The sequence below is a fragment of the Patagioenas fasciata genome, chromosome 1, assembly GCF_037038585.1.
Source record: "Patagioenas fasciata isolate bPatFas1 chromosome 1, bPatFas1.hap1, whole genome shotgun sequence".
Classification (NCBI taxonomy): domain Eukaryota; kingdom Metazoa; phylum Chordata; class Aves; order Columbiformes; family Columbidae; genus Patagioenas; species Patagioenas fasciata.
In genome coordinates this window covers 163,466,040-163,487,047 of record NC_092520.1, presented here as the reverse complement: position 1 = coordinate 163,487,047, position 21,008 = coordinate 163,466,040, and the positions used below count along the sequence as shown (strand labels likewise).

At 40.5% G+C, this 21,008-nt stretch overlaps 1 protein-coding gene across 1 annotated transcript; it reads right to left on the bottom strand.

Moving 5' to 3' along the window:
* Positions 1-252: 252 nt before the first annotated feature.
* On the bottom strand, positions 253-3,987 carry RPS16 (ribosomal protein S16). Its single transcript, XM_065842337.2, has 6 exons — positions 3,869-3,987; positions 3,726-3,781; positions 2,628-2,729; positions 1,760-1,856; positions 588-635; positions 253-447 (listed from the first exon to the last, which is right to left on the bottom strand). Exons 2-6 carry the CDS (start codon positions 3,771-3,773, stop codon positions 302-304), a joined length of 441 nt encoding a protein of 146 aa, XP_065698409.1. The 5' UTR covers positions 3,774-3,781; positions 3,869-3,987; the 3' UTR covers positions 253-301.
* Positions 3,988-21,008: the final 17,021 nt, after the last annotated feature.

Sequence of the window (21,008 nt, the reverse complement as noted above, 5' to 3'; positions counted from 1 at the left end):
GCTACTGTGCTGCATGTACTCACAGAAAAACATCATGCAAGCTTTCTTTAATTTCTGATAACTGCACATTGATCAACAGAAGAAAGCTTTTTCTTTGTTCCCAAGACCCTGCCTATCTAAAGTTACTATGAAGGGATAGAAGAGAACTGCCAACAGCCATCTGATTTTCCTTTAATATCAATTTGTGTACCAGTCTTAACACAGTGAAAAAAATCTATTTACTCATACAGAAAAACACAATTTAGACACATGAAATGTATCAAATTCTCTTTATTGAGTGTCACATGACTGCAGAACAATTTTAACGGTAAGACTTCTGGTAGCGTGCACGAGCACCAGGTCCTCCAAATTTCTTGGATTCACAACGGCGAGGATCTGCAACCAGCAGAGTCCTATCGTACTGGATTAGAATATCCTTGATCTCTTTCTTGGAAGCTTCATCAACATCTGTTTAAAAACAAAAAAATCTTCAGTTTAAGAAGCTGCACAGGGAACAAATTTATATTAATATATTTTGCATCAAAACTACCAGAAGCCATACATTTCCACTTAAGGTAACAACACATACAACAATCAAAATTACTTACATTTTTGATAGTAAGCCACCAATGCTTTGGAGATAGCTTGACGGATAGCTGTTAAAAAAAAAAAGGCAGTGTATCAGTAAGGATTGCAAATGTATTTAAAACTTAAACACAAAGTGCCAGTTATCCGAGATACTTGCTGTCTTGTTTTCTGCTAAATTTTCCTCTCCCTCAATCTCCCATCCCACATACTCCACATGACGTTTACTTTGGCAAATGCGAAGAAGTCTGTGCCAAGAGGCCACCCATAGTTCATTTGTTGATTTGACAGCTGCCAGCTAGCCAAGAAATTGTACAAGGGCAGTCCTGATCACCTTTCTGCCAACTACTAACGTAGGTTCATCTTCTACCTACAGGCAGCTTTCAAAATTCTCAGAAACACAGTTCTCTGAAATGTCTACACATTTCAACAAGGATAAAATAGATCAGTGTGTTCAAAGACTGAGGCAAAAGGGACGACAGGAAGATATGAACAGTTCTTCCAGCAGACCTCAATAAAACAAGCCTGTAGCACAGTAACCCAGCAATCAAAACTCAAAGCAACACCAGGAAGTAACTGTAAAGATGTTGGTGTTCTGACAGATAACAGCCTAAAGCCAGAATTTAGATGAAAATCAAAATTTTCTGAAAAATGAATGCAATCAACTTGGAGACTGAAACATGTCTATGCTCTTTCTGCAGCTTCAGCTCCTCTAATCTATACCCAAACTACAACAGCAGAACTGATATATCACTTGTAAAGAGTAACTATATCAACAAGTAAGTTTTCAGTCTTTTCTGCAAGGGACAAAACTGCCCAGCTTTGCAGGTCAGCTGATAGATGGTTCTCAACAACTTGGAAATTCACAACTAAACATACAACTTCTAATGACAAATTCCCTTTTGCTCTCCCCAAATCTTTGTGCTCAGCAGCACCTGAACTTTCCTGTCACACTGCAAGGCACAAATACAGTTTCCTCACATCTCCCAAAATTTCATCAACATTCTACTTACTCTAGATGTTACAGATTTGCATATAAAATACAATCAATAAGCCGTTATGAAAAACTACATTTGTGTGGTGGAAAAATAAATAGAATGTCAGGACGCATAAGTTACTATTCTAAACTAAAGCCTCTTAAATCTGTGGCTTGACCTGTTCTAGCCCACATGGAAGATCTGACATGGAACCATACCATAGATTTGTGCTACGTGGCCACCACCCTTTACACGGACTCTGATGTCAACACCAGCAAATCGCTCCTTCCCCAGGAGGAGGACAGGTTCAAGCAGCTGGAAAACAGAACACAGAAAGAAAATTCACTTATGATCAGAAACAACAAGGATCAGAGCTTGTAGTGTGTTTACCAGATATGAGGTTATTGAATGTTCTGAAAAACACAGCCTTCATTTTAGAAGCACACAATTCAATGTAACTACATCTCCTGCAGAGCTCTTGGACATCTACCAGTGCTGTTATAAAATAAACTTGCTGAAGTCTTAAGTTTACCTTTTTATGTTTCAGAAATCTTAATAGCAAAGCATACACACGTGGTAATTCAGAGCAAGGGAACAGTTTAGTGGAATGCTACAACTACATCCAAAAAATAAATTGATTTTATTAAAATGAATATTCTAAGTAACTTGTGTGTGGTCTTCTCCACTGTTTATTACACTTTATATTAACACAGTCACTTTGATTCTCTCAGCAGTGTTCAAACAACTATGTTTTTAAGTCCTAAACAATCTTCTAAAAAGGAGGGGTTTAAGTCACTCATTTAAATTTTAAAAATAGATGTATAGTGCTGAAAATACTTTGCAAAATTACATTAACATACACAAACCCAGTTAAGCAAAAAGCCCACCCTTTCTAACAAGGCAATCATAGGACAGTTTTCTGAATTTTCATAACAGCATTTACACTTCAGGTAATCAGGTAACACACAACCAAAAATTTAGTACTACCAATAAGGCAAGCAACAATTCTCCATCCCCAAGCAATCACACATATAAAGGTATTTGAACATCCAAGGTAGGGTGGCAGGAGGCTGGCTGGATGCTTACTTTATATTGCAGAGTTCTGGGCTCAATCATTTCCAGAGGTCTTCCATTCACTTTAATGAGGCCATTACCTCTCTTGCAGTGGGCAACAGCAGTTGCTGTTTTCTGAAAATCCAAATGCGTATTAGTACAGCATTTTCATTTTTGCATTAGCAGTGTGAAGCGAATTTCTATTTATTTAGAACAATCTAAAAATCTTAGGTATATGTCAGAGATTAGTATCTCTCACTAAACAAAACAGTTCTGCTGCTTACATTTGCAGGTATTTACTAAAAGTATTAAGGCACCTTCTTAATAAAATTCTATTTAATTTACAGTTTTAAGTGCTACGTAGCTATAATAGTTATAAAAGAGGGAAAGATACCCTCTCCATTCTGCAACACAGTATTTTTGTGGCTCATGTCCTCATGAAGGCCTGTTAACTGGGACTATTCAAACGAGTGGATCCCAGAAGTGCGAACTGTGATATAAACTAGAACATTTATGGATATAAACTGGAACACAAGAGGTAGCATTTAAATTTGAGAATAAACTTCTTCACGGCGAGGGTGACAGAACACTGGAACAGGCTGCCCAGGGAGGCTGTGGAGTCTCCTTCTCTGGAGACATTCAAAACTCACCTGGACACATTCTTGTGTAACCTCATCTGGGTGTTCCTGCTCCGGCAGGGGGATTGGACTAGATGATCTTTCAAGATCCCTTTCAATCTCTAACATTCCGTGTAACTTTTATTCTCCCACCACCCCCTAGTAACATGGCTGTCGCACACAGGCAATAATGAGCGAGGCCCCAACAGCCCGGGGACGACAGCGGCGGCTGCTCCCGAGAGGTGGAGTAGAGCTCGCACCCAGAGGGCTCGAACCCACTCCCTAAAAGAGCGAATCTCTCCCCCCGCTCCCGCAGGGCCCCGGGGACACCACGAGCCCGGCACCCACGGAGCATGACACGTGGAGCTGCCCGACAGGCCCCGCGCCGCCGGCCGCCCGCGCCCCAGCCCCGCCAAGAGCTGGGGCCGCGGGATCCCGAGCGCCTGAGGTCCCCAGGCGCGGCCCAGCCCGGCAGCGAGGAGCACACAGCGCGGCCGCAGCGCCCCGGCCTCACCTTCCGCCCGAAGACCTGAACGCTCTGCAAGGGACCCTTGGCCGGCATGGCTGCTCCTGCAAGAGAGAGGGAGGCGGCGTTAGCTCTGCCGAGAAGAGAGGGCGCGGGCAGCGCGGCGGAGGCCGGAGCCCCCGCACACTCACCCTCCCCTCGGCGGCGGCACCGCGAAAAGACCGAACGGGGTTTCCCAGGCTCTTCTCAGGGGCAGCCGAGCCGCAAAGCGCAACGCCGTCTTCCGGCAGTGCGGCAGAATACACATCCAGCCCTTCCTCGTCCGGCCGCACTTTGCGGCAGCTCGGAGCTGGGCGGGCAGGGTGAGCGGGCGGGCAGCGCGTGCACTTTCTGTTAACGGCTGTCCCGTGCGGCGCCCCGGGGAGGGAGGACGGACGGGCGGGCCGTGTCGCTGTCTCTCCGGTTCCTTTTGGCGGGGCTGCGGCTGCCGCCTCCCCGCTGGCACAGAGACGCGGTACCCCGGCGCTGCGGCCGCCGGAAAGGTTTGGTGGGCGCTGAGAATGGTTGGACGGCGTCCACAGGACCTTTTGTGAGGCTCTTCGCCTCGGCACCGTGGTGCAGGGTCACTGTGGGGGACTACGGTGGGTCCGTGGATTCCCTGGCGGAGGGTATGGGAACAGAAATTGACCTTGAAGATATTAAGGTGCACCCGTGAGAAAGAAGGGAGTAAAAGAGTAACATTGACGGTAGCAAAATTAACCAATGGTATGTTACTATTGCGGCCTGTAACCAATAGCAAAAAGACACATGAACTGATAAAGACTATATAAAAAGACATTTTTGGCAATAAATGAAGACTCTACATAAGAACTTTGTTGTTTGTCTGTCTCAACTGCAACAGGTCACCTGGTCTTTTCCCCCTCCCTGGTTTGCACTGTGGTTCGTTGGGGATTGTTTGTTATTCTAAAAATTTATAGTACACAGAATTACTTCACTTTCTCTTTTTTACCCGAAAGGATGGAATCCCGCTTTTGCAGAGACTCAAAGGACTTCTTGAGAGCGACAGAGGGTGCACAGCCTGCGAGAGGCTTTTTCTTCAGTTCCTTAGGAAACATCTAGTGTAGACAGCATAGGGAACCTTCTGTTAGGTACCCAGTGACAAGCAGAACCCAGCTGGGCTTCTGGTATAAGCACAACAAAATGATACCTTCCCCGAAAGGTTTAGAGTCACTCTTTGGAGCACCTTGAGATGCAGCAATACAAACCACATAGTTTTTTTTTTAGTTTTGAGGTTTGATAAAGTGCTGGAGAAGATGAAGCATTAAACCCTGTGTTCTGTTCTGGCACTGGACACCAAGGCACCTTCAGGCAATTCATTACACCAACTTAAATAGTCGGTGATCATTATGTTTAAAATAAGGAGTTCTGAGATTCAGGGCATCCACAGAGCACCATTAATTTGAGCTTTTATCTGTGTTTTCCTTGTTTAGTATCTGTCTTAAAACATGGAGATTAGTCACTTTCAGATTGAAAATATTTTACTTCTAAGGCTTCATATTTAATATGCAAAGTTTTCCAGAAGGAAAAAAGCAGAATCTTATCGATGAAGCAAGGTCATGCTTCTTAGCTATTTTAAACAATAGAGATTTCAATTGCTATGATTAATTAGAAAGTTGACTGCTCAAATGAAACAATCAGTTCCTTTGTCTTTTGACAGGATTTTAAATACTGAACATTAGTCATGAGTCATGTGAGGATTTAAACAAGCACTTAGCTTTATGCAATTGGAGTGATTAGTTCTATTCAAGTGAATAGTACTGTGCAGAGCGTGTAAGACTTAGCACATCTCAAACCCCCAATTGTACAAAGCTTTAACATGTGACCCAAAAAGTGATATTTTTTTTAAGGCTGTTTCCTAAGGAACAGTGTTTATGCTGTCACAGATGTCTATCATCCACTTTTTTCCGATCATCAGGGGAAGGGGAATGGTTACCAGCTTGTTGGGCAGTTTCAGTTAGTTTTCACAGAATAATGGAAATTTCAAAACCAAATTAGTTTGTACATATTTGGTGAAAATATGTGGCTTTGTATAAGAGAGAACTTGCATAATGAAAGCAGCTGCAAGAGCTGAAATATTGGACATTACAAAACCTTAAGTGAAAAAGAGAAAACATAATGCCTAATTAACCCAGTTAGATGAAAAATTTCGGCTAAGATTTAGGATCAACCCAAAGGTGAGCTATTAGTAAATGAGTTTTGTTAGGTGTCCAGGACACTTTTAAAGGAGAGGAAATCTCTATTTTGTGGGCATTATCTGAGGTCTGCTAATGAAGATCTGTGGTTTAATACCAAGTACACCATTAACTAGGGGGTTTTCAAATGTCTGGGTTTATAAAGCTTACATTTTGGAAACATGCTTTTTTAGGTCCTTCAGAATTCGTCTTCCTTTGGCTGTTCATCTGCTGTGTGCTCTTTCTGGAATTGAAAACATTAAGCCTAGAAGAGCCTCTGTATAAAACCAGTGATGTGCATACACATGTGTATCTTTCTGTTTTCTGTTACCAAAATAAGAAGAAAACCAATAAATATTGATAGTGTTGCCTAGAAGATAAGGTTAGAGGCTTTGTTCTCTTTTTTCCTTTGGGAAATGGGAATAGGAGATAAAAGGCGTTTAGAAACCACCTACCACAGAAATTAGGCTGTAATATGGGAAGAGAGAATTAGATCATAAGTATCACTACATAAAAAAAACAAAAAGCAAAATGGGGGAAATCCCTCAGGTAAGATACTGGACTTTTAAGAAAAGTCCAAGCACAAACAATGTTACTACTTAGTTTTACTGGGAACAGAATACTTCAAAACAGTAATGTATCTCTGATTTCAAAAGAATAACAAGGGAAGACTCTCCAAGCACCACCTACAAACTCTTGTATTTTATTCCTTTTTATTTGTAAAATTGCACCTGTGGAATGTAAGGCACTTGTTTAGCAGCCTTCTTATTTTAACCTTACTGTGCACCAGTGTGAAGAGTTACACAGCATGCAAAACTCAGTATTCAGGCCCAGAGAAATTAAAGCATATTTACTGGTAAACCACTCTTAACAGAAAGAGCATTTCAAGAGAAAGTTGGCAGGTTCGAAGCCATCTTGATAAGGGTTTTTTTTATTATTTCCTTTGTACCAACAAGCATCTTAAAAGGACTAAATATTTTAAAAGTGGCGTTCAGCAAGGCTTTAGGGGATTGAGACTGACCAACCTCCTCCGCTGGAGCTGCTTTGACCTCATTGCAGGCTGTGGTGTGAGATGTTGCTGTGACCTCCTGTCCTCCCCCAGCCCAGGCACGTGCGCTGCTGCTCTACCAGTTTGCTGGGAAAAGCTGCAGTCCAGCAGCAGGTTTAGTGCTATAGGGGAACGGCTCCAAGTGTTTCCTCTCTTTGCGACAGGAGCACAAACCTTGTGTAGGTAACGTGGCTCCATGGGGAGGAGGACAGGAAGGGAATGGCAGGAGATGGACAAAGGTGGACCCAGCAGCTGGGCTGGGCAGCTCTGTGTCTGTTTGGAAATTTGCCGGTGTGGAGCACATGGAAAACTAGTACAAAACCTGGGTGTCAGGCACTGCCCACCAAAACTGTCAGGCTGACATAGTACAACCCATGAACTTAAAATGTATGGTTATTTGTTACTTGAATGCTAACAGAGATTTTATTTGGCTCCCTATACAAGAGTCTAATCTATTGAAGATATTTTGCTATTTACGTGTTTGTGCGAGGTTTGTTTGTTTGCTTGTTTTTCTTTCTGTTTTGTTTTGTAGTTTGGAATTTAAAATAGCAAGTAACTGGGCTTCCATGTGGAATCATGATGTTGGTTCTCCACTTGGACCTTGTCATCTTTCAAATCAAATTCACATGTAAGTTCAAAAGGTAAACATTCCAGGAGGATGACATTGTAGCTTCCACTTAACACAGAAATATGTAGCTACTGAGAGTATAAGGCAACGAAGAGTCAAGGTCAATATGTTAACAAGGCCAGCTGTAATGTGACTCTAAATTTCCTCCTATTTAAAGGAGAGAACATACTTTCCATAGAAAAACAGTGTGAGAATTAATGATATTATCTTCCTAATGTAATGTCTGAAAGGTGAGATGGCAAAATATGATCAGTTACTTCTGTGTGTGTTGCGATAGAAAATTCTGAAAAATCATTGTAAAAGTAAAGGGGCACTTCAGGGAACTACGAAAACACATTTCTTCTACATAGTCCGTAATCACATTAGAAAAAAAAAAAAAATCCATGCCTTCTACCAAAACTTCACATTTTGCAATTGAATTATACATCGTAAGATTTTTTTTTTTTAGGAGAGTGGATAATTTTAACAAGGTAAAAGATTTGTTGATATTTCATGCATGATAAACAAAGCATGTTCCCTGAAGTTTTTATTTCAGACAGCAAAATCATCTCCATACACTTCAGAAGGGTCCTGCCTTGTACAGATTTATACCTTTAGAAAATCAGTGGGCTGATTTATACTTTTAGAAAATCAGTATTTCAGGAAAGAAGATACTGATGTGCTTTTTTTTTTCTTTTCCTGGCAGCTCTTACAGTCTGAAAGATCTGGGATACCGGAATATAGTTCTCAGATTACATTTTGCAACTGATGCATGTTTGATGATAAAGCATAATTAGCTAATGGATCCCATTATTTCTGATGCTTGCTTTTCACAGATCATATTTGTCCAGGCAGCAGCTGAAGAGTTTTCTAAACTCAATTAGTGCAAGAATGCTGTGACCAATGGAAAAACATTTGATGCATGCCAGAAAACGGATCTTCCCAGCTCTTGGAAATACGTTCTGAAAACAATTAAGGATCACACAATATTTTTTTCCTAAGAAAATATTAAAAATATAAAGCAAAATTTTTGGTTTAATTATTCTTCTGTGAGGAAGCTCTGTAGCATAAGTTCCAGAACATAAGGATATAGATTATCCTGATTGGTGTGAATACTGACTCCCATTTGCAGATTATCAATGTTAATGTCACACTGAGATTATTAACAACAACCAATTTGTACTGTAGAAGTTGACACAGTGACAGGCATATTCACACCTAAATTCATTGCATGTAAATAATTAGCAATACAATAGGTTGCTCAGGACCAACTCTTAGCATTGCTACTTGGGAAAAATCACAATTAATGGTTGTCTTGACTTTAGTTTTGCATGAATAGGATAGCTCTTCCAGTACAATAAACAAAAGAAACACGAAGCCCATCTTGGATCCAAACATACAGACAGACATTAAGGCTTGTTGTTTTAGCTCTGTTACCTGACTTGTTGCTGGAATCTCAAAATGTTGTGGCTTAAATTTGCAACATGTGTCCTATTTACAAAGGCTAGAAATGCATATATGCAGTTGCTGTAGTTTAGCGGGAAAGTGTATTAACTGCTCATTTTAGAATGTCCATATATTAAAGGATAAAATCTAAAAATCTAGGACTTAGATTTGGAATATGAATTCGTCTATTTTCAGCCTCTCTCACAGTGCACAAGGCTTTAGGGAAATTCGTTGACAGTAAATTAGAATTACTTAAATCTCCTGTACATCCACAGAAGCTGCACTTAAGCACGTGTGCATGAGCTCATACACCCACACTTTTACATGTCAACAGGAATCAAAGTTGTAAGAAGCTGACCGGGCAACAACCCAGTACCCCGAAGCTATACAAATAAGCCAACAAGTAAATAGAGTCACGTACATGAAACAATTTATTTTTTTAGAACAGAACGGCATTTCCAGGCTTCCTGCTGTATGTTGCTGCCCCTGGAGGCTGCTGCTCCGTTTAGTTCCCTTATTTAGCAACTAAACACAGCAGGGTCCAGTGGGATCCAGCTGCCCTCTCTCAACTCTTCTGCAGAGAGTTGTCGTCCTGGGTTTCAGCTTCCGCAGGTCTGTTGGGATCCTTTCTACTTTTCCATGCTAAAGAAATTTGGGGAAGAGAGACTGCAAAATTGGACGCCTATTTTGCACATCTTTAAAATGCAGGCTGCTTGCCTCGGTTGTGTTTAGATTACAAATACAATATCATGCTCTGTGATCTGTAGGTCTATATTTCTCTTTAAATCTCACTTTTGATGTCATGCATACAGAAGGATGCTGTCTTTTAGGTAGGTGAAAAGGTGTGATTATTGTTATTGATTGCAGAAATAGGCTATTACATATGCACATGCTTAATTTGCTGAAACATCAATCACAGTGTAGAGCAGAAAGAGGTGGGTTTCTGTGAAGTTATATTAATCTCTACTGAGGTCATTTCTATTTCTGATTTTGAATCTGTTTGTTGTTTCAAGTGAAACATTTTTCCATTGCCTGTGGTAATAGGGCAGATAAGGCAGAAGCATCAGAGCTCATGAACTGTTGTGTACTGACTGACCTACCAAAGAATGGAGACATTTTCTCCAGAAACTGGAGCAGCTGAACTCTGAAGGAGAATTAACCCTTTTGGCAAGGCTTTGTAAAGGCTTCGGATGGAAAATCATCTGTTTATGAAGCAAAGAGAGCAAGCAGAAATGTAGTGACTGTCCAGCTTGTAGCATTAGGGGAAAACAATACGAATAATACATTTTATTTGCTCAGGGATGAACATGGCTGGGTTATCTGGACCCCGCACACTGCCAGGAATTGTGAAGCCATCAAACCCAACGGAGTCCCCATCTGATGAGGCACTGATAAAGTGGTTGTTACCTGTGACCAGCTGTAGCTCTTGAACTGAGACAGAGGTTGGTGCTTGGTGTCTTGTTACATGTTAAACGGTGAAACATTTTAGAGTTATCTGTCCACCCCACCTAGCCCTCCGTTGAGGGAAAGCAGTGAAGAAGTCGTAGGAGCTGGTATCTCCAAATGGCTCTTTCATAATTCATTCCTCCACTGTTCCCAAGAGAATCTAGCCCGTAATATCTACTCACTAGGAGATCTACACACAGTTCACAGAAACACAAACACATGCAGCATTACAACACACGTATTAAAATGACTTTTTTTTTTTTTTTTTTTTTACAAGATCAAAAACAGATAGAAAAGTGCTGTGGGAAAGCTTTTACCAAATAAAAATGTCTGTGGAGGCTTGATCATATGTGGGCCTGCGAATGACACTCGGGAGACTATAAACTTTAGACAAACCAGATGGTGAGACAGCAAACCAGATGGTTTTATTTATGCAGACAAAGTTCACGTTTAGTGAGGTACTTTGTTCTTCTAGAGAAGGTTTCACACACAAAGTAAAAGAATTATATACATGCCCTATGATGATGGACTGAAACATTCATACAAATGTCTCATCAAGTAGTCCTTTTGATAGAAATATCATAATTACATCACTGGGATACTCATGGGCTGCTCTTGTATATGGTGTTGCTTCTTTTTACCACAGTAGCATCCAAAGGCTTTAGTGAGAATTATAACCAGCTTTTGTTACATTATAAAACTGCATAGGAAGATATAGTCCTTCTTCAGCAGAATTTAGAATCTAAGGAAGATGAAGCATAACACAGAAGTTGGGCAATAATAGAAGAAATTAAGAGTTAGATAATAGTCTTTTATTGAAATAATTTGATGAGTTTCAACTAGGAACAAGCTCTCATGTTCAGTATTTATGAAAGAGATAGGAAAACAACCTTGACATTAACCAAACTGACCTTCTAGTCCTTCAGGTTTAGTTTTACTTCAAACCCAGAAAGAGCGTTTGTCTTAACCGTAAAGTATATGCATACCTGCTTCTCCTTCTGTTTTAAAAGCTGCCTCATCAAAACCTGTTGAAATCTCAAGGTCCCTTGAAATGCCATATTTTGCAAACTGTCATCTGTACTCATTCAGATGTGCTTCAGCCACTCCAAGAAACTGTTACTGACTGGTAGGGGGAAGTTCTCTGACAGAATGACAAACAATAGGTAGATTCCAGATTATTTCAATGCAAAATTGACATTTTAGGTTAAAAATCTAAGCTCTACTGTTCAGTAGCCTCCAGCAACACAGCGGTCATAGCAACTGATGATCTATAATGTTTTAACACAATTCTCTTTTGAGTGTTTTTTTATGTCATAATTTCATAGGAGCTTTTGAACTTTTGACCTCCTTTTTTTTTTTTTTTTTTTTCTGATGGCACTACCTGTATCTTCTTGCTGGTCTTAGAAACAAAATATTTCTGGCAAGTGTATTTCCACAGTCTTAACATAGGTGTGGCATATAGTGACATATATTGTCACTAGAAGATTAAGAAGCAAGAGAAATTTCTTTGGTGACTTTCTTGATGTGGTTTAAAAAAAAAAAAAAAACAGATGCATGAACTTTTACCATCCCTTCCTTATGAAGAATCACACCTCAATTGTAAACACCGCTTCAACAAAGATCCATTCTCTTCCTATTTACATTCAGCTTTGCTAGGGCTTTCATCCTATCCATATTCTTGTTCAGCTACTGGTTTTATAAGAGTGTTCTTTAAGGGTTATGACTGCTCAACAGAAGTTTGGAGATTAGAAAATAAAAGCAGATAAAAGATTTCTTTTTCACTGGTGGCAAAAGTGGCAGGCTGATCTAAACATTAGACAGACCACCTCATGATTTTTCCTGGCAAGTATTATCTTTCCAAAATAAATATCATAGAAATAATGGCACTAGTGTTGCATCTATGAATCATAACAAAAGGAAAATATGTATTTTTAAAAATCAAAATGGCTTGTTTAATTTTATGGCAATTGAAATCAAGGAAAATGTACAATATCTCAGTTTGAGAAAAAACTTAACTGAGCACATCAACACAGAAATGATAGTTTCCCTACAGAATGGGAGACACATATGCATTTCACACTCCAAAAGAAATTAAATAGGATTTTCATGTAGTTATTGAATACAGAGATTGAATGGACACGGACTGGAGAAACAATAATCCCCTTGCCCTAGCGAAACACCCCTCACAGCATGAGATACTTGTGCTTTTTCCGTGGCCCTTCGTGCTCTAACAGGCACCTCGGATGTTGTGTCACTTCAGCGGGTCAGATGCTGCTCTTGGCTCCACGGGAATCCCTGAGTTCAGCACGTTTTCTTCACAAGGAATAAAAATGCGGTGTATCAACCACACAGCATCAGAGCCACTCAGAACAGTGAGCAATAATCCTCCCACACTGATTTTGCTGCCTGTGGTTTTACGCAGTAGAAGATACTGTTGATGCAAGCTTGCAGCCTTGTCAAATGAAGGGGTTTGGACGGTAATACAGATGTGGAAATACAAACTCTGGTGATTTTATACCACACAGAAATCAGTAGTTAGATGGGAAATGAACCCAAGGTTTCAAAAATGTTTAAAATGTATATAGCAGGAGGTGCCTGAGTCCTGTTTGCAGAATGACATAGATTCAGAGTATATATATACTTGAAATTAACTAGATTAGACTTTTTAAAGTGTCTGTATCTTTTGAAAATTATATTTCTGTTCATTATCACTGGAAGTCTTTGGAACATTTATTTTTTATCTGTTGTGCTCTTTGTATTGAGTGGACTTGCCCTCTCTGTTCTAGCAAATCCATTATTGGGTAGGAGCTGAAAACAAGCAGGTCAAGCTTCTCACAGACAGGCCAGGTTGTGCTTGAGACAAATGCAGCGGATCTGAGAGAATGTATTCCATTGGATTTAAAGAAACTCTGGACTGTTATTCTTATATAAACACTTTTTCTTTCTTTTTTCTTTTTTTTTTTTCTTTTTTAAGATCAGAGTTAAAAGCTCTTGAAGTCTGTTTATTGTGCATTCTGGGCTCAGTTGCTAGTAATTTATTTTAAGAGTTAAGGTATTTTGACAAAAAAAGTCCCATATAATCTCTACCATGTAATTCCATTCCATGGTCAGTGACATTTTTGATAGATAAGACATCAATGTAACTTTTCACAATCTTCCCAAAACCAGTTTAATGCTAAGTATGTATTTTTGTCACATCACGTGGAGCTGATATTAATATATTTTTTAAATCCATAGACGGCATCAGGTTTCAAATCTGTTGGAGTTTGATTTTAATGTATTAAATGTTTGGACCTTTTTAATTAAAACAATGGAATGCTTGAGATTTTCCCATATGTATTAATTTTTAAAACATCGCTCATAAAGTTCACATTTAATAGAGAGAATTTTAAGCATGCTTCAATAAAATATTGAAATGTGATATGTCGATTTATCATTTTGAACAGAATTTTTTGCAGTGAGTTGTGTCTCATAAGAGTTTGAGAGGGTACTTGCCTTTCAACAGCACAAAGAGTTGAACCACCCTTTGTGTAAAAATTTTAAAAAGACCATTTTGTCTCTGTGTGATCTCAGCCTGTGCATGTATGAATTTCCCCTATGCAATTAGCAAATCTTCTGAATGCAAAGACTTAAACAAACTAACCAATAGTTTTGAATATGCACAGAGGCCTTGCTTTCAGCATCAGAAGCTGCACAGTCCCCATCAGTCTTCCTGATTTAATTTTAATTCAGTGTGTTTATTGATTGCTCACCAAATGTGGCCACTTGGAAACCGTAGCAACTGAAATCTTGCTTTGTATAAAGCAGTGTCAGTGCAAACTTCTCTGCTTATAGTTTGAGATGCACATTTTATCTGAAGTCTCTAGGTTCCTGTTAATGTCTGCATGTTTGGATTTCAAACTTTGTTGGCATATGTTCCTAAGTAGCGATGTGACAACTGTTCAGTAGGCAGCTCTGGTCCAAACTATATACCTCTGCTCTAAAGAATAGATGTAGTTATTCTTTGCCCAACATCCAAAAGAAACAACCACTTCGTGTGCTGTTCTGAGAATGAGAAAGTAATCTCAAAATGCACTTTCTTTCTGCTTTTCCTGCATTAACTCTCCAGAGGAAAGACTGAGCAGAGGGTTCAGGTCAGACAGAGAGTTTACATCTTCTGCAGTGCCAGCTCATACCACTCAAATTGCACTATAAGAACCAACTGATGATTTCACATGAGACTGTTGCATAACTATCTAGTGATCAGACCTCCAGCCCTTCTAATTGGAGCTAGATTCAAAATCAGTTTGCTTAAAGTGACCTTTGCCACTTCTGTCATCTGTTAGGCATCCTTGTAGAAGTGCTTATGACTAAAGGCCTCCCCAAACACAACTGAAAACCATGGTAGGATGTTTTTTTCAGCCAATGATCTATCTGTCCCTTTCCCACTCCACATGAATGTTCCTTCTATCTCTGCTCTCCTTGCTAATTCACTCTGTATCCTTCACCCTTTTGTCTCTCTTTGCTTTGTCAGAGAATTGTGACAAGCCTGGAAGAAACTCATTGCTGATCTCAGTGCATGTGGGTGGATGGAGATGGGGAGGGCGAAGCTGGGCTGATGTCCAGCCCTACATAGCTGTGGGTGCCCTTGTACATGGGTCAGCATTACTGCCAGTTGCAATGGGGTGAATGCTAAAGCTGCCTTAGCTTTTCCATCACCACCGAGCGATTACCATACCTCCAACCCCATCTTTACACAGTGGACAAACTAAGCCAAAGTGTGTTTGCACTAACTCAAATACGTCTCTACTAATCCCCACTAAAGAACACCTAGAAATCAGTTAATTAGTTTCATTTACTTGAATATAACTATTGACAAAATATTGTATTAGATTTTGATGCAGATCTGAAAACTAACAGTATTCAAGCTGATTTTGTCAGGGGACAGGGGAAGCAGGGCTGCTCCTCGAGGTGTGATAAGCTAGGAGCTGAGGGTGACCCCAGTGCAGGCAGTGCCTCCAACCAAAGGGGCACCATCCCATGGGGACTGAGCTGGCAGCTGGTAACGGGTTCTGTTTCACATTTTGTTATTAATTTGTTTTGGTAAGTATGGCTGCTTCTTGATTTGCCTGTTCCTGTGAAAATCCTGCAATCCATGGGTACCACCTACTTATAAAGAGAAATATTGCTGCCTGAAATTGCTGGTGGTTTAGTGTAAAAATATTGTGAATTAATTAGCTTTTTGTGAACTTTGGTCCTTTTGACCTCTCCCAGCACTCTTCTGGTAGTTTGAGAAGCGCTGCTCTAGCCAATGGCTTATATTATCAGCAAACTGCTTTGGCAAATTAAAAAGAAATATTAACCTGGAAGTAATCAAGCAGCTTTCTTGAACATGAAGGCACTTCTACTGAGATGCCTGCTGGCGTTTAGATAACTGTAGTGTTTATTTGTGTTCATATTGTCTCTAGAGGCCTCCACCACCCTAAAGAGTTGCCTGTTCTCCTCTCCGCAGGCACGTGCATCCGGTGTCGCCCCACAAACAAGAGGCTTGAGAACAAACAGGAACCCGCCAACAGTGGGTGGGGAGAAAAACTGCAAGGCCAGCGAAGGGACACGGTAAGTGACAAGCAGATGGTGAGAGGCTGAGCTGTGGGTTCAGCGGGGCTGAGCCCTCACCTACTGCTGCCCTCACAGAAATCCACTCCCCATTAAAATTTAGATTTCTCCTTTCGCAAATAGTCACTGATGTTTATATGCTTTCTTTTTTTTTTTTTTTTTTTTTTTGCCTTTCCCATGATTCAGTCTCCAAGGGTTGTTTCTGCTGCCCTGGGAGAACAGCAGGAAGCCCCAGTTGTTCTGTGTTTCCCCATCTCACAGCCCTGGCTGTGCCACCTTTCCTTGCACACCCGGGGCTCCCTCTGTGCCATCTTGTAACGAGAACAGGAGGGATTAGGGATATCACTTTTAACTCATTCTGTAATACTGCAATACCTTCCTGTGCAAGCTATACCCACCACTGTATTTAGCTTACTTTAACCCAGGTATTTTATGTTCTTCTGATAAAAAAAAAAAAGGGGCTGGGGGTGGCAGCTTCATTTATTTTTTCCATCTGCTTTGTGGCACTTCCAGCAATGCAGAGCAACTGTAAACCCTGGTTAATTGGGCAATTAAACTTTATGATTGCTCTGCAGCCCTGAAGAGATAAAAGGCAGTCAGAATGCACCAGGAAATTTCATCCATCAGTTTGAAAAACTAAGGATGCACAACCACCTCGTCAGACCAGCCCACAGCCTGTGCAGAGAGGCTGAGCATCATCTCTGGCCCTGCTAGGCCGTGCTGGCTGCAGGATGTCCAGAAGACAGGTGTACACAGAGTTTAGGCACAGTTTACCTTTGCAGAAATCTGTCATTATGTTTTTTAGGATCAAGTCTTACTGTTCAGGAGCACCTCTGATGTAAAATTTCATCTTTGTTTCTAGTAACCCATCTGGAAATAGAAGAATAACTACTGCGAGCAGTCTCATCACTGTTTTGTTAGTCTTTCTTGGTTGCGGTCACTAGCACTGTTTGTCTAAAAAATGAAAGTAACAGAAGTGTCACGATGATGGAGCCAGGCTCTTCTCGGTGACAACCAATGATAGGACAAGGGGCAGTGGATACAAACCGGAACACAGGAACACTTAAATATGAGAAGAAGCTTCTTCACAGTGAGGGTAACAGAACACTGGAACAGGCTGCCTGGGGGGATTGTGGAGTCTCCTTCTCTGGAGACATTCAAACCTGCCTGGACACCTTCCTGTGTAACCTCATCTAGGTGTTCCTGCTCCGGCAGGGGGATTGGACTAGATGATCTTTCGAGGTCCCTTACAGTCCCTAACGTTCTGTGATTCTGTGATTCAGTGAAGTGGTCTGAGCACAGGAGGCAGGTCTGGGAGCAATACTGGTCTCAGCCTCTGCTCCCAGTGTGCTCCTGACCCCATGGGTGACCTTGAACCGAAACCCTAGGTCTCTCCTTTGCAAAAGCTGAGGTCTGTGTTTGAAGTGTGCATTGTAAACCTGCCTCTTGAAACACCTCTTCCAGAGGAGAGGTGTTAAATGTGCCAGGAAGGGGTTAAGCGGGTCTGGCTCTGTCATAAAGGCAGGCATTTTGTTATTCCCTAAGGAAATGGGAGCTGAAGGGACATGGGCTGTGCATGGTTCTGAATGATCCACAGAAAGGCTCAAGTTGAATTATGTAGAGATTGTAACTAGAATATGAAGTTATTGCTAATACCCTTGTCAGTGAAAACCGTCTCTAGGAAGAAGATTTAGTTTAAGATTATGTAAGTAAAGCACCCACACAAGACCTACTATTCCTTTTTCTCACTCCATTCGCATTAAAAAATCTACTTGTTCTGTTACAAAGACTTGTTTTGCCCTTACTCTTAGCAGTGCAAGTAGCTGGGAAATGTCCCTTTTAGATTTTGTGGCTGCCTGGTTACCACAGCTTCTCGCTATCCAAATAGACTCGCTCTGTTAGGGCTGTGAGATGGGGAGAGATAAACAGAGGGAGCAATTGTGGCTTCCTGCCACCAGCCCTGCTCCCAACGCAAGGCAGCAAGAGCAGATGAGCCGTTTCTGCAGCGGCGATGGGAAGCTGTGGCCTCACAGGAACAGGGCAACTGAAACGCACAAGCCAATATCCTGAGAGTGGGATAAGTAACGCCAAATAATGCACTCTCTTCTAGTTCCACTTTACTCGTGCAATAGCTTTGAGGCAGCTGTTTTTCTATGCAGATATGCATAGAAAGTATCAGGTTTGAGGTAATGCAGTGGGATGCACTATATGCAAAGCTTACTGTGGTGGCAGCCAAATCAAATATGATGTAATGCAGCCATTTATCAACTGGGATTGTTGCATCAGTGTTCCCTAAAAGTAACTGTCAGGTGTTGAGTTCTGTCACCTGACCTTACATTTTCCTTGTTTATTCAATCTTGGAAACTGCAAAAGAACAAAAAGAAAATTTGCTGATGGGAGACAAAATAAGAGAAATGAAACAGAAACAATAAAGTTGAAATTAGAGAAGCACCAGCGATGCGAAAGAGGCAAGATCCAAAACACAAATAGCTCTCAAGCCAACCAGCCTTTCCATTCACTGGGGTGGGATGTGGAACATCAGAAACTGCAGGACTCTTTCTGCCGTCACAGGGCTTTATAGCCGGAGTCTAATCAGACCCACTTTTGCAGAGGGGGGGAAATATAATCCGTTTGTTGTTTTTTTAACTTGCAGCGAGGTTGCACAGGGTGCAATTAACTGGCGCTAACAGTAGCCAAGCCCAACCGTGTTTCACGCTGAAGGAAAGTTGCACAATGCTGTGGGTGGCAGAGTGCTCCTGGGAGGCACACTGCACTGGGGACTGCACTTGCATCACTTCCTCAAACAGAGATTGACTGATGTGATATATTTATTTTTATTCAGCTTTTTTTCTCAATCCACACATTACACTCGCATGCTGTTTGCAGAGCTAGGTTTTGAAGAGAAGACCATAAATGCTCAAAACGAGTGCACTGTATTTTAACGTAAGCACTCCCTGACTTTTCCATTTTTTTTCTGTTTCTCTGGCATCTCAGAATGGAAATTCTGCTAACGCACTGAATAAAAAGGGAATGGCTTTATTGAATTAAAATTAGATTCCTTGTGATATTTATCATCATTTTAATTCACTTTACTTTGGGCTGTCTTCAACTTGCGCTTTCTTAATGTGCTGCAGATTTCGGAGTTGACGGTGGATAACTGTGAGGAGCCAAGAGCTGGTCAGGATGCAACTGGAGTTTTAACCCACAGGAAAGTGTAGGAGGTAGTTTAGAATTTAAGTTTTTGTTTTGTTTTGTTTTCCATGGGAAAAAGATACCTCTACTCTGTCCCCTGTGCATGGGAGAGATGTGAAAGAAGGGAGGTCTGGCAATTTCCTGCTTTCCTACTTAGCAAGCCCCTGACAGCAACTGTCAGCGTCCTACCCTTTAGCCTGCTATTTAGCACTGACTATTTTTGATGAAATGATTAACAGAAATGGATTTAATTATGATAAATTACACGCTCAGATTCAGTGTCTACCAGCACTGGAGGGGAATGTCACTCTGGGAAATGGTGTTTCGATTTGTCTGGTGCTTCTGCATGACATTATTTCATCAAAATCCATTTGTTTCATTGAATTAGCCTTGATTATGTTGTTACTATTAATGTGGACTAGGCAACAAGTTCAGCTTTGAGAACTAAAATTTATTATTTCTAGCATTACAACAGTGAAAGATATGGGATAACAACCAAAAGTAGACATGGTTCATCACTCAAAAATGACAGCTCATCAGCTGAGCTGTCTGAGCACCCCTAACTGTTATGAAAATGTAAATGTGCTTTTTCTGTAGTAGTTTAAATCCATATATTTAACTTGGTTTTAAGTCATGTATAGGTATTGAAGCAGCTCAGAATCCTATTTCCAACAATGGTTACTTGAGAAAAAAAATTTTGAAGAAAAGGCATGAACCAACAAATTTCCTCCCTTTCCTGACTTATCCAACGAACAGCTAGCAATTAGCTCTTCCTCCAATATAAACTGCACATGGATTATCCTGTTTATTAGGCAGCTTTGGATTTACACTCCGTGAATTTATTTCACCTCTTTTTCTTAACTCATTTGTATTTTGAAGTTCAAATTCTGCAGTTCAGTTACTTCTGCATTAAGTAAAAAACAAAAAAAACCCCTCACACAAACCCAACAACAAAATCTATTTATTTTCAAGTTTGCTGTCTACCAATTTCATTGAATGTCATTTATCACAAGAAATAATGAGTCATAATTCTATTCACCTTCTTGATCCCAAACATGTTTTTTTGTAGGTCCTTAGTGTAGCTTTTTCACACGCATGTTTCCCAAGGTGAAAAATTTGATCCATACTGTGTTCTCACACAGGAGTTGGCCAGTATCTGTTGTTCATCTCTAAGACATTTCTACCACTGCTTACCCAAACTGATCATGGTGTTCACATTTGGATCATAGTGGCACAGTCTTCTTTTTAAATTTTATCTCACTTTTGATCATTGCTGACCATTGTGGGCATTTCTAGGTTAATATCTGCTAGGTATTTCTTAGATTACTTTTAGAGGTAGATGCATCTCCCTGTGTCCTTAAGTGGAAGCCTATCTTCCAGACATGGTTTTGTATTGCATTCTGATGGCCAGGTACCTAATCCTGTATTGTCTGCTCTGAAATCAGTATGTATTCAGAGGATGGAATAGTGATCTTCAGATTAAAAACAGTGGATCATTAGAGATATTTTTGACTGCAGAAGACCAGTTTGCATAAAAAATTAACCTACTTTAAGTCTTTTGCTCCTCTGTTCAATAATGTGTAATTTCCACAAAAGCTATGAGACTCTAGAAAAAGTAACTATCAGGCTATGATATTTATAAGTTAAAATTATAACCTTAAACTTAAGTATTATGGTCTTTTATATCAGCATTGGGGCATGATATTAAAATCCTTAATTTAATGTAGTAAAAATACCAGATCTATAACAAGGCATGCTAAGCTGCA

Bases quoted from the DNA above. Each gene is read 5' to 3' on its own strand.
- RPS16 (XM_065842337.2), bottom strand. From the start codon at position 3,773: ATGCCGGCCAAGGGTCCCTTGCAGAGCGTTCAGGTCTTCGGGCGGAAG. The intron at 2,730-3,725 runs GTGAGGCCGGGG...TTGGATTTTCAG, and splicing joins TTCAGGTCTTCGGGCGGAAG to AAAACAGCAACTGCTGTTGC. The intron at 1,857-2,627 runs GTAAGCATCCAG...TCTGTTTTCCAG, and splicing joins CCAGAACTCTGCAATATAAA to CTGCTTGAACCTGTCCTCCT.